The sequence below is a fragment of the Fulmarus glacialis genome, unplaced genomic scaffold, assembly GCF_000690835.1.
Source record: "Fulmarus glacialis isolate BGI_N327 unplaced genomic scaffold, ASM69083v1 scaffold2890, whole genome shotgun sequence".
NCBI classification, from domain to species: Eukaryota; Metazoa; Chordata; class Aves; order Procellariiformes; family Procellariidae; genus Fulmarus; species Fulmarus glacialis.
In genome coordinates this window covers 6,560-19,228 of record NW_009189410.1, presented here as the reverse complement: position 1 = coordinate 19,228, position 12,669 = coordinate 6,560, and the positions used below count along the sequence as shown (strand labels likewise).

The 12,669-nt window shown below is 47.3% G+C and overlaps 1 protein-coding gene across 1 annotated transcript in view; it reads right to left on the bottom strand.

Annotated features, from left to right (window-relative positions):
- Positions 1–8,825: 8,825 nt before the first annotated feature.
- Positions 8,826–12,669, bottom strand: part of RTCB (RNA 2',3'-cyclic phosphate and 5'-OH ligase) — a gene marked incomplete at its 5' end in the record, with an annotated part of 9,762 nt that continues 5,918 nt past the window's right edge. Inside the window, 5 exons of the mRNA XM_009581783.1 lie at positions 8,826–9,395; positions 10,471–10,590; positions 11,288–11,398; positions 11,868–12,056; positions 12,661–12,669. The exon at positions 12,661–12,669 is cut by the window's right edge and continues 155 nt beyond it. Coding sequence (XP_009580078.1) covers positions 9,288–9,395; positions 10,471–10,590; positions 11,288–11,398; positions 11,868–12,056; positions 12,661–12,669 — 537 coding nt within the window. The remainder of the gene's footprint in view (positions 9,396–10,470; positions 10,591–11,287; positions 11,399–11,867; positions 12,057–12,660) is intronic.

The following is a 12,669-nucleotide window of genomic DNA, read 5'->3' as shown; positions in this document are numbered from 1 at the left end:
TTTTTCCCCTCAGTAGTGTGTATCAATTTCTTCTGACAACAGTTTCATGGCTTCGGGATAAACAAGCTCAACTCCATTGGTATTATATTTTACAACTACAGACAGACCACGGAGATTAAAATTCTTTGGATGAGTCACCAAAGATGGGGAGGGGGGAGGCAGGTCCGCCGGGTGTTGAGAAAGGCAGGTTGAACACAAAACAAACCGAATCCAGCCTTTCATCCCCGGTGGTGCCATGGAGGCCGGGCCTTCCCCTGCGCCGGGAGGAAGGCGGACCAGGCCGTGGGCGACGAGGGCAGAGCTAAGGGGACACCGTCGCAAGGGGCCCTGCGTGCTGCAGAGATGGCGGAGGTGGCTTCTTGCCCTCACACGGCGGCTGACTCAGGGCTGGGGAGGCCTCGGGGCTCTTCTCACTCCTTACGGCGCAATATTAATTTCTCATTTCCCTGGCAAACACAAGTAGCTGAAAAAGAAAATCATTTCCGGTTGATCCACAAGGGTTTTGTTTTTGTTTTGTTTTCCCGCTGGAACCAAAGGCCTTCCTTAAATGTTTTCTTCCCTGAAGTGCAGTGTTTTGGTTTGATCTCTGGATTTTTTAAGTCCTTCACAAAGTAAAGCGAAAGGAAACCCTGCGTGCTGACAGGCATTGCTGAAATGTTTGCCGCTGAAAACAGTCAAATGCTGTCCCTTTCCCGGGTCCACCTTCTTTTCCCACCTTCCCGACTAAACCCCCTGATGAACTTGAAGTCTAGATGAGTCAAATATGCTTTATCAGCAAAAGAAAAATCTGTTGGAGGAAAACCACCCCGTGGCACCCCAGCTTGCCCTGGAAAACTGCCTTCACTGGGAGGGTAGCCAGAGGTGGCTGGTTTAGGCCAATGGTGGAAACCTCTCTGCTTAAAGCTGCCTGTGCACAGCTTTAATCCCTTTGTGCAGAGGGAGCTGGAGCCGGCCAGGATCTGCCACAGGATTATTTTTTCTTATAGTGTATGTTTTTTTATTGTATCAGATTATGGTTTTAAACCTCAGCATCCAACCCAGCCACCGCTCCTCCACGCTAGACGTTACCCTTGCAGGTCAGGGAGATGGGGGTAGTTCTGGCCTCACACTGGGACATTTGGGAGAAGTCCTCCAAGAGCCTTTGCTGGCTGTCTGCAGAACTGAAGATGTCCGAAAACTTCATTAACTTGCTTCACACCCAGAACATGTCTGGAGTCTAGATAAAGGAGGACTCAAATCCTCCAGGATTGCCTCAGCCCCTTTTCCTGAATCTCCTGCTCCAAGCGACACTGGTCTCTGCTGAGACAGGCTTGTAGAAGTATGGTGGGAGGATCCCTAGAAGACTTCCCTGCCTCTGCAGTTGGTATTAATATTAGGACTAACTCGGCTACGAGCTCCCATTTCTGCCTCGCTGATCTACTTGCCTCATGGCTGTTTTTTTGGGCAGCAGCACAGCCTGGACGCTCAGCAGGGCACTTGAGTGGCAGTGACTTTCCCCAGCAGCTTGGTCAACTCCTGGGCATTGCATGGGGTGCGCTGCAGGTTGCAGAGGACAATTCTGGTCTCCCAGGCTGCCCTCCCAGCACTTCTTGTCCATGTCTCACCCCTCTGCTGGCTTCAGCCTGCTGTCATGTTGTCACCTCCTCTTGCAAAGAGAAGCCACGGCGGCACCTAGACAGAGCCACTCAGTGGGGTTTTGTATGCTGGGAACAAGAGGTTGTGTCTTCATCCTCCTCTTGATGGAGACAGTGGGACTCAAACACGCCCATGAGCAACCTGATGCTCTCTCAGCTTCTGTCCCTTAGCACATGAATGCATGCAGGTGGCAAAAGCGAGATGGCACATTTAGCACTTCACACAAGTCTAGGTCCTGTATCCTCAAAGCACAGAGGAATTTAGGCACCTCACTGGCACTGAACTCAAGGTGAGGATCTAGCTCAGAGGCTCTGCTTTGTAGCTAGAGGATTACGAAAAACATTTCTAAGTTTTGCAGTGACTATTTAAAGCTCTGAACAGCTTACAAGCTCTTCTGCTTTCAGTTTAGATTTTGACAGGAATGAACCCATCCCTCCAGCAGTGCCAGAAGCCGCAAGAGAAGTCAGGCACGCAGGGCTGCTGCATGTCTGCAGGGCTGGTGCTGAGCATGGGACAGCCGGAGCCGGGCTCTGCAGAGAGGTACTGCCGTGCTCAGCAGCACCTATAGGTGCAGAAGGAGATGGTCCCTGAATCAGAGCTTGGTATTTAAATAGGAAAGACTGATAAAAAGTGAGAGTAAAGGAAGTGATTTTTATCCCTGTTTGCAGGTAGGTCACCAAGACATAGGAAAATTAAATGACTTGGTACAGGCTGGACAAGTCTGTGGTGGATCAGAGTGCTGAAAGCTGCTTTCTGGAGATACAACTGAATGCCTCAGCCTTACGCCGAACTTTTCTCTCCATGAACCAGTCTGTGACGGACGATTCACTTTCTGCCAGAGGAACAGGGAGGAAAGGAGACAGCAATGGTGCTCTTGGCTGCTATTGATAATCATCAAATAGTTTGAATTCCTGCCTGAGAAACAAGGAAACGAGTGTTTGTCTCACAAACAAGGCTTCATGTTTCTCAATCAAGATAAAACTACTGTCTCATCCACTGACCATTAATGGAAGAGCTTGCGGGGTCTGGCCGGGGTCTGGCAGGAAGACCAGCCAGCAGCCTGCGTGTCTCCTGAACTCACGGGCTTTGTGGAGGCCTTCCCAGGTCACCTGCAGCCCTGGGACTGAGCCAGGGAGGGATGGGGGAACAGGAGGGACAACCCCTCTCCAGAGCAGCGCGCAGCCCCTGGCATGCCACGCGCCTGTGAGCAAGGGTCTCCCGCCCTGCTCGTCCCTCCATGGCCCGGCCGGCTGCCTTACGGGTGCTGCAGCCCTCCCCGAGACCCCTTCCCTGGGGGGGGGGCGGTTCTGCGCTGTGGAGGTGCCCACCGGCTTTGCAGGCTCCTGGGGGAGGAGAGCACCCAGCACTGCCTGCACAGCACTGCCTGCACCCAAAGGCACCCTCCTGCCAGCACAGCCCCATGTCCCAGGCTGGGCAAAGAGGTTTCCATGGAAGGAGAGGTTTCCCCTCCACCCCAGGGCTCAGTCCCCCACCACAAAAGAGCTCTGGCCCTGCAGACACGCACAGGCTTGTGTCAGGAAGGAGGCAAAGTCCTTTCTGGGCTAGACTCAAAATACAGAGATACTCAAAATACTCAAGATGGAGAAGAAAATTCTCAAAATACTCAAAAAACTCAAAATGGAGAAGAAAGTGCTTGTCACAGTCCTTTCTCTATCTGCTTGATAAAAAAAATCCTATGAGAGCTGAATGGAGAAAATCCCTTTAGCAACAGCTACAGTATAAATACTCTCCAGGGGAAAAATAATTTACAGTGATACTTTTTTCTTCCTCATCCAAGAAGTGGTTAAGGATTTGGCAGGGAAACAGTGGAGGACTGATCAGCCTACCTATGATTTTAAAGCTTAATAACTTGTCTGCGAATGCCACGAATTTATAGCCCAACAATAATAAGTGTTAGCCAAAAATAAAACAACCATCTTGCTTTTTTTTTTTAAAGATTAAAAGTGCAAACAGGTTACAACTCTTAAAAGCCAAGAGCTGGGTAACCAGGTGATTTATTGGCAAGGTGCTCCTCCAGCTGGGAAACCCACCTTTACCTTCTGCCTGGAACTGCTAAAAGGATAATAAAAATTTAGGGGATTTTACTTTTTTTTTGGCAGTACAACCTGGAGCCTGCTACCTGAGGACTGAAACAGAAACGAAGCACGGCACTGGTACCCCAGGACCCAACTGCTATAACCCGAAGGGCTCATGGTTGTTTGCCACAGGGGGATGCTGCTGCCCACAGGGCCCGGGGAGGTTTTGGTGGCTGTTCTATGTCTCCCCTCTGCCCTGAGGGACGAAGAGCAACAATCTGGGGCAGAAGCGCACTTGGGTGCTCGTGCTGACATAGAAGAGCTAAGGCCAAGCTTTACACAATCCCTTGTATGCTGCAGGCTAGGAAGGGTTCAGAGGTCCAGATGCTCCTCCATTATTCCAAGTACTGTATTTGATTGCTTTTCATCCCCCTCCTTTCCCCCTTAAATTTTATCATAAAACCCTAATGTCTTGACCTCGAGTGTGTATATTCACAACGACCAGCAGCCTGCTTTTCTCCCTGGGCGGCTCTTCCCTACAAGCGTGCTCAGGTTTGGTAATCTCCTACCGCTTAATTGGCTCAGGTAATAAGCTGCTGCTCTAACGCATCAGGGCTTGGACCTTATCACACGCACACCCGCCACCTCATCTTCCCCTGGGGGAGCTGCACCCCTCCCTCCCCTTGGGCGCCCACGGGGGCCCCCTCCCCATCTATTTCTTCTTCCCCTCCTGACACATGGCAGGGGAACAGGTTCCCCAGGTTTGCACTTCACAGGGAAGAACAGAAAGCCCGACCTACCCGACTTCCCACCCCACACCGGCTCGCTGGGTCTGTGAACAGAGGGGGAAGAGCCTGGGCTCCCACCTTGCCTGCCCAACGCGAGGCACAACTTGCACAGGGGAAAAAAGGTGTCGATGCCTTAGTTTCCTCAGGCACCGAGGAAGAAGAGAAAGGAGGAAAATGCTTTCCTGCCTTCCGATTGCCTGCTGGGCAAAGCTGAGCCTAAGCAGAAAGCAGGGTGCTGGCTCAGCTGGGGCGGGGGAATGGGGGGAATAGCAATCCCCTCTTTTTAGGTACAGGCTCCATCACAAGGCTGACTCAAACACCTCAGTGTCTAAGGGAGGGCAGCCCAGCTGCTACATGTCTTTTGCTAAGCTAGTAAATGTTAGGTTTAGTGCTGGCAGATGACTCCATTTCCCTTTCCTAGTCCGAATCTCTGCAATTAAGATTAGTGATTATTTTGGTTTCTGAACTTTATATACAACGTGAACCGAAGCAGTCTCCTGGGTCTTGGGAACAAGGGCGCAGTAAGATGGGGAAGTGCTCAGCACCATGAAAGCCAGCAGCAGCAGCTCAGGCTGGGGATTGCTTGGTCGGTGCCTGAGGAGACCAAGCTGCACATCTGCCTGGGGAGTTCAGGGGCTTTTCTGTGGGCTCAGCTCCCCACCTCCCTCAGCTCACACACTGCTCGGCACTCCCCCCGCTGCAGGGAATGACCCCCACTCTCCTGTTACATATTGCAATTAAAAAACAAAAGCAAAAAACCCACCAGAAACTACATAATTATTGGTATTTTGTGGGTGCCAGGAGGTTACCATCTTCCTCTCCCTCCCACAGTGCAGGGAGACAAAGCACCTGCACCTGGCATCACCCTGGCTGGGGAGCTGCAGAGCTCCCGCTTTTCCACCGTACACCTCCCACTGCCACCTCTCCAGGCAGAAAACCAGAGGCGCCGGCAATCAAAACCCCTCACACTAGGATAGGGCTCAAGGGAGCAAAGCAAATGCCAGGTACGGGCAGGGCCTGCTGCTTAATTGAAGCCCTCCTTCGGAAAGCAGGGGAGCGTGTTGGCACATGCTGCAGGAGGGATATTGCTTTGTCTGATCGCTTTGAAGACTGGGGGGCGGAGGGAGAAGAGAAGAGGCCAGTTAAGTGTGTTTATTTTTGAGAGGAACAAAGGAGAGCGGAGGAGAGGCCGGGGGTGCCTGCGCCAGAGATGTGTCAGAGATCACTTTTTCCTCCTGGGCCAGAACACCAGCCCGGGACCACCAGCGGAGGAGGAAGCAGTGTGCGCAGAGCCACGTTTAAAGCAGGGAGAGGAAAGACAGAGCAGAGAAAAAAAACTCCCAAGAGACTTAGGATGGTGATAAACGTGACACAAGTTAGACACCGGGCTCCCAACCAGTGGGGTGTGAGATACGGCACAAATACACTACAGCAGATAATACTGCAAGCACCTACCTTGCTGGGTCCTGGTTTCCCTTGGGGGAGGCTGAGTTAGGGAAGTTAGGGAGCCCTGGAGCAGACAAAGTTTAACCAAGTCAAAGAGAAGGAGGCCATCAGCTGCACCCCAGCTCTGCCATCTGTTATGGCAAATGAAGCACGGGTCCCCCCCGTTTGCAACACTGCCAGGAGGAACAGCCTTCCTGGGGGGCTCTCACACAGCCCAGGGGCTGAGCAGTGCCCCTTCTGCCTCATACCGCACCCCGGCAAATGGCACCCCCCAGCACGGGAGATGCATTTAGAGGGCTCTCTTTCGGTGTCATCCACCACTACCAAAAACCCAAAGTGCTCTTCTGTTCGCTATTTAATGCTATGCTAACAGTGACGGGAACAGCACCTGCACAAGCCTCTGAGCGCACTGCGAACAGTCAGTTCCTGGCAAGAGAGGAAGCGCTCGCCCATGCTCACTGTCGCTGCACAGCACCAGTCCCTGCAGCGAGCCCTGTGAGCACAGAGGGAAGGAAGGTGCCACTGAAGCCACCACCAGAGATGATACCTTCTACTTCCCAGAGGCAGTAGCTCTATTTTGGCAAGTCCAATCTGTAAGTTAAAACATCTTGTTCTCAAGCAGAGAGTAAGATAAATGCAGTGAGCTATTTGTCCTCACTAAAAAGAAGCCTGCATCCAAGGACTAGTTTTATTGCACTGGCTGAAGGCAGACTTAATGCAGACACCCTGTGCAAGCCCCAAGGCCAGCAACCCTTCTGCTGCAGGTCATCATAGAGACGACCGAATCAACTACGCTTAGGGAGTAGATGAGTGCCTGCAGATGGACAGAGGTGTGCAACAGCTTCAGGGGTGTGGTGTAGATGCGGATCTCCTACCTGCAGTTTCCCATCAAAAAAAAGAAGAAAAAAACCCCAAACAATCATTCACCAAAGCTTTTTCAGTCTTTTGGCGAAGGGAGGGAAGCACATCATACATTAACAGATATTTCTGAGTTCTCAGTAACCTTCCATGGAAGCAGAGATGATTGAATAACCACACTGGCTCTTTGGTGTTGCCAAGATGCTTCTGCAGATCCATCTGTATTTCAGCATATGAATTTTAATACTGCGTGCCTTCCCTACCTACCAATTTTTTTAGTTTATTTTTTAAAATGCAGATTAGAAAAAGCTAGCGGACAGCCTATTTTGAGAAAAAAGACAGACTTGAATTAGAAAAACATCCAGGTTTAAACAAAGAACTGGAAGACATCTTACATTTTTACTCTTACTTTTTTAGGTGGTTAGGAAACCAGCACTCTCCTCCACACAGCACAACACATAACCAAAACTAGTACTAGCTTTTGCAACAGGAAACCAAAATTGATAGCACTTCTTGCATTCTTGAATGCTAATGCATAAACGCTGATGATCAGAAGAGGCTTAAGGCATACGTATGAGAGCACCTCCATGGTATACAGGATATCTACTTGTTGTAAGAAACTGAAATTTGTCTCTTAACAGCAATGGTAGGTAAAAGTTGAAAGGGGAACTTTGAGAAATGCTTCTTTATTTTTAAATATGAATGTTTCAAGGATTCCCTTGCTTTTCACATCATAGTCTGAAGTATTTATAGACAGAAACTTCTGCATGGAACATGCACTTCTGCAAAGATTTGAGACCAACAACTTGTCTTTCAGTCACTGGAAGCTAATTCACATTTCTAAGTGAAATGATTTTTATTTGAAATTCAGCAAGTCTGTTTCAGACCTCAGCAATGGCAATCTGGAACAATTCCACTGGAGAAAGCAGGGGAAAACAAGAAACTCTCTTTAAAGTCAGACTCACAAGGACTCTCAGCAGTGACTATTACTGCATGTGCTCCTTCTGAACCTGCAGCAAATACAGTATTTGAACTTAAGAAGCACAAAGTGATTAACACAGTAAAATGCCATTATGCTTCCCGAGATCAACAGGTTTCAGCTAAGATCCTAAACTTAAAGGGATGTTTCATCAAAGGCACCCAGTCCATCAATCACTATCTGCTCCTTTTACATGAGTCCCTGGCAGCGCTCCACTCTTCCTTTGAGATTTTATTTTCCTCCAGCCGCCCTCTTGTGTCTGCGTGCAGGCTTACAGGCGGGCTCCATCCCCTATCCAGCGAGGTGGACCCAGCAGGCCCCCAGAAAGACAAATCATAGCTATCACACTCTTGTCATAACCAAGTTGAGAAAACAGCACTGTATTGTCCTTCTCTTGTATCCTGCAAGAAATTCTGCCATCTGCACGTTTCTTTGCAAGATCCATCAGCTGAAGTCACAAAATGTGGTGGGTTTCAAGCTCATATATGTACTTAAAAGTGGACAACGGACATTTTAGCCACAGAATAAACATGACACAGACACACTGCAGTGTCCATCTTCCCATTTTATTTGTAATCCCCAAAATGATCCAGTGGGGATGGTCAGCTTCCCCTCCAGTCTTGGTTAATTAATGTAAAAGAAACATCAGAAGTCACATCATACTGGGCCTGACCCTGCAATTGGACTCAGTTGAATCCAAGCTGCAGGACACAGCGAGCAGTATTATCTAATCCAACTTTTACATGCTTGGGGCTTTCCAAAATGTTGGATTAGCACATCTATAAATTGTTAAATCACAACTTTTACTTGGCAAACAAAACCTTTCAAAGCAATATACTCAGTCCTACTAGCATTTCCACAAGACTGTGAAACACCTACTTGCACTGAGCCAAGTACACCAGGTGCTGTGTTAAATGGGAGAGGGTGGGGGAAGAGGGGAGGACTGTGCCTCAAGCCTAGCTAGTCCCTCTCAACCCAAGCGGGAGACCACTCCCAACTCCGTATTTCTTACCCAATTGCCACAAAACATGCAACAATATAGACTGTGCATAAAGGTATCTGCAAACAGAGCAACCTCTCCCTGCCCAGAAGCGCTATACCCTGCCTATCGGAGTACTTCCACATGCAGAAAGAGCTTCAGGCACTCAGGTGTGGAGACAGCAGGTCTGGTTCATACACCATCTTTGCTGATGGAGGTGGTCCTGCAGCACAGCAATTAGTGACAACTCGGGCAAGTCTGAAGTCCTGCCTGTGGAATCATCAGGCAAAATGGGGGAGGGACTGCATATAAAACCCAAGACGTACTTAGTTCTTTGCCCTTTGCTTACAGGAAAAGAACACCACATAACAAGGAGGGGGGCAGCAGGCATTAATTATGCCTAGGAGTGGTTAAAAATAGGGGTGTCCTCAACTGTTGTATGTCCAGAACAGGGATGTGATATCTGAGCATCCTACAGAGTCTAAGAGGTGTGGGAAGATGAAGTTTCTAGTCAGTTTCGTGTAAGGCCTGGAGATGTCAGTGCGTTTCTGCTGCTTTGTCAGTTCCTAGCCTTTTATAACAGCAATAGGTCTCAGTTTAATGGCTTTCTTGCTGATGCCAGCTGCATGGCAGGTGTTAACCACATCTGTCACGTTCTTATAAGACTCTGGTGCCTGGAGGGGGAAGAGAGAGAAAAAAAAAAAAAGACAAAACTATAAACAACCCAAAGTCACAGGAAGTTAGATGTAGGCTTTTGATATCCCCTCTTTGCAAAAAACAGAATCATATGAATTGAGGGTGTAGAAGTACGTGAACATATTGAGAATCTGGCCACCTTACAAATCTAAGAAATCTATGAGACACTTAGCTTTCCAAATAAGCTTTCACCATATTTCAGATAAAATACTAGCTATTTTGGTTCAGTTTTCCCTATATTCTCAGATAATCCAGTCCACCAGCATGTGAGAATATCAAGCCTCATTATCTGGCAGTCTATCAGTCACTCCAACTTCCTCCTTACAGATAGCCTTTAAGATTTATCTTCACTGCCCATTAGTGACAGGAATCAGGGTTGAACTCTAGAGCTTTCCCCTCCAGCATTCTGACAAGGAAGCTGCTCTTAAATAGAGATTTTAATGTGATCAACATGTTTGTACAACACCAACACCCGTAACAGCATAGTTCCAAATGATTAACACGCTTATATGAGTGAGGTTGTGAACAGAAAAGACATTCTATCATGTTAATGCAGAGGAACGAGAATTCATAATATTCAAAGTTTTCTACCCATTCAGAGTTCTCTTCTTGAGCAAATATAGGAATTCATCTTAAAAGAGGCAGATCTCTCGTACACTGCTAATAATCTACATGACAGCTGCAGTGTAAAGTAAGTTGAAAGCTGGGACAACATCATTCAAGAAGAGAATCCATAAAACATAACTACTTTTGTGATGCTCACACAAAGATTTCTCAGGGTCAATAGTAATTATCCCTACCGCCAGGCAGAAAAGGAAGAAAACATACCCCCCCAAACCTGCCAAACAGGCATCTCCCCTTTCAGTTTTTAGGGACAGGGAATACTTCACATTATTTTCCAAAAAATTGGATAGTTCTATCGGAAATAGCACAAGCTGTATATTTAGAGTACTAGCAATCACTTAGCACTGCAAAAGGTCAAGTCAGGGAGGGTCATTCAGCCAAGGAGCAAGTCTCCCTTTCCCCTCTCAGATAATGAAGTATTAAACTCACTTCTTCCATGACCAGTTTGGGAGAAGCAACACGGATGGCAATGCCCATGTCAGCCAGCTTGTCCAATACATCCTGGAAGTCCAAGTTACGTCGAGATTTGGCTCGAGACAGTGCACGACCCTAGAGAGCAGTTTTGTTAGTTCTATTTTTTGTTGCGGTTTGGAAAAACAAGACTCCTCCTTATTAAAGAAAAACATTACTACATTATAAGTAAACACAGAATGGCTGAGAGCACAGACCACAGTAAGCCACAAAACGGGAAATGAATTTAGATTTGAGGTGATGGGCTCCTGCAAAATCACACATCTGGTATGATGGCCAGGAAAGTTCCATGTGTATAACATACCAGTCTGCAAGTGTCTTTTTACCCAAACCACTTGTCAGACAGTGTTCAGGAGTCGGAGTTTTACTGAAGCTACTTATCTTCCTCAATCATCCTGTCTCACACTGTAAATAACAGGAGAGAAAACACCTTCTTCTGAGGAGTTTTATATGGACAGCCTCACAGTTAATCCTTCTTGTTAGCTCCGAGATACCAGAATTTGGTAAAAGGAGTTCATTCTCCACATCTTCATCTTAACATTTGCCTGTATAAAGCAGTGCTCCCTAAATTTTCTGCAGGAGTAGTCAAAACTACTCAGTAAGGGGCAAAGAGGACTTCTAGCCTGCAGTCCTCCTGGGCTGGGATTACTATGGTAAGGTACTCTCTACTTGTATGACCAACACATGAATCACACACTGGATGACCCTTGAACAACCTTGTTCTCTGGATGACAGTCCCATTCCAATCCCTTCCTGAAACAACTTTTTGACTTACAGCTCCATGGCAAGTAGTTCCGAAGGTCTCAGTCATGCCTTGCTCTGTGCCAGTAAGAACATAGCTACAGGTGCCCATAGTCCCACCGATCAAAACAGGCTGTCCAGTCAGCTGTGGATGCAAAGTATTAATTCACAAGAAAAAGCCTAAAAACCTCATTCTTAATAAAAGTCTGAGTCTGGACATAGCTCCAGAAAAGGAGGTCAGGTTCACATTCCCTCAGAGCATGCCTGATATCAAGGATTCTGGAGAACTAACTGCACTGAAAGATGTAGACCAGTAGATCAAAAGACTTGTGTCCAACAGGCAGACAAGGCACATCACTGAAGCCTGCCCTAGGTACGAAACACTTCTTTCCCTTCATGATCTTCCAACCATTGTGGGTGTGGAGCAGAACAGGGAGCTCAGTGTCCCAAAGATCTAACACACAGACAAGCAGAATATTGCCATCCCATTAGGGTTCCAGTGTTGTTAGCTCAAAAAAGGAACTCACAGCATTTATATCTCTGTTAGGGACCCTAAAATTGGCTGATTCATCCAGAATTCTCTTCTGATTTCCTTCTCCCACAGCTAAACTTACTTGATAATCAACAGCGATAAGAGGATGGTGAGGAGGGAAGGCCCTGGTTGATCCCTTTCTGTGCACCAGCAGAGTCCGCTCCTTTCCATCCACTACATGTTGCTCCACTTTGGCAATGTTGTGAGACACATCATAGATAACGTGCATATCAAGGTCATCTGGGGTTGTGTTGAAGACTTTGGCAAAGGCCTAAAAAGAGAGCAAATCAAGATGTGAAATACAGGAAGGTAACTGCTATGTACATTTGGAAGATTTACAATCTTTTTAGGAATTAAAAGGAACAAATTTGCTTGAAAGTGTTTCCTACTGACAAGTCAGTGACCTAAACACTTGGCATGGTAGGTAAGAAACTTCAGTAAGATTCAGCCACAATGGAATTGAATACAACAGTGCTGAGTGTGACAGAATTGGACTGTCTAGATTGTTTATCTGCCCATTGGCAGCTTTAATGCTGGAATTCAGTCAGATATCAGCTAGACAAATTCTTGCAATTCTGAAAACATGGCTTCAGCAGTGTAAAAACAATTTTCTTGTATCCACTTCTTCCAGTTCAAGGCATTTTCAAAAATATTGCCTAAGTGGCTTCTGCAAGTACAATCCAGTGATGTTGAGAGGTTTTAGACGGCTTTCCATCTTACTGCAGCTTTGTGTAAGTCTCTCCAGAAAACATAGTTTAAGAAGCACAAAAATGAAAATTATGTTAAATACTGCAGCTACTCTCTGTTCCATATGTCTCGAATAAAGCAGGAGATGTGTACCAAAATATCTGCATCAGAGACAACTCTGCTCCTACCTGTCTTGT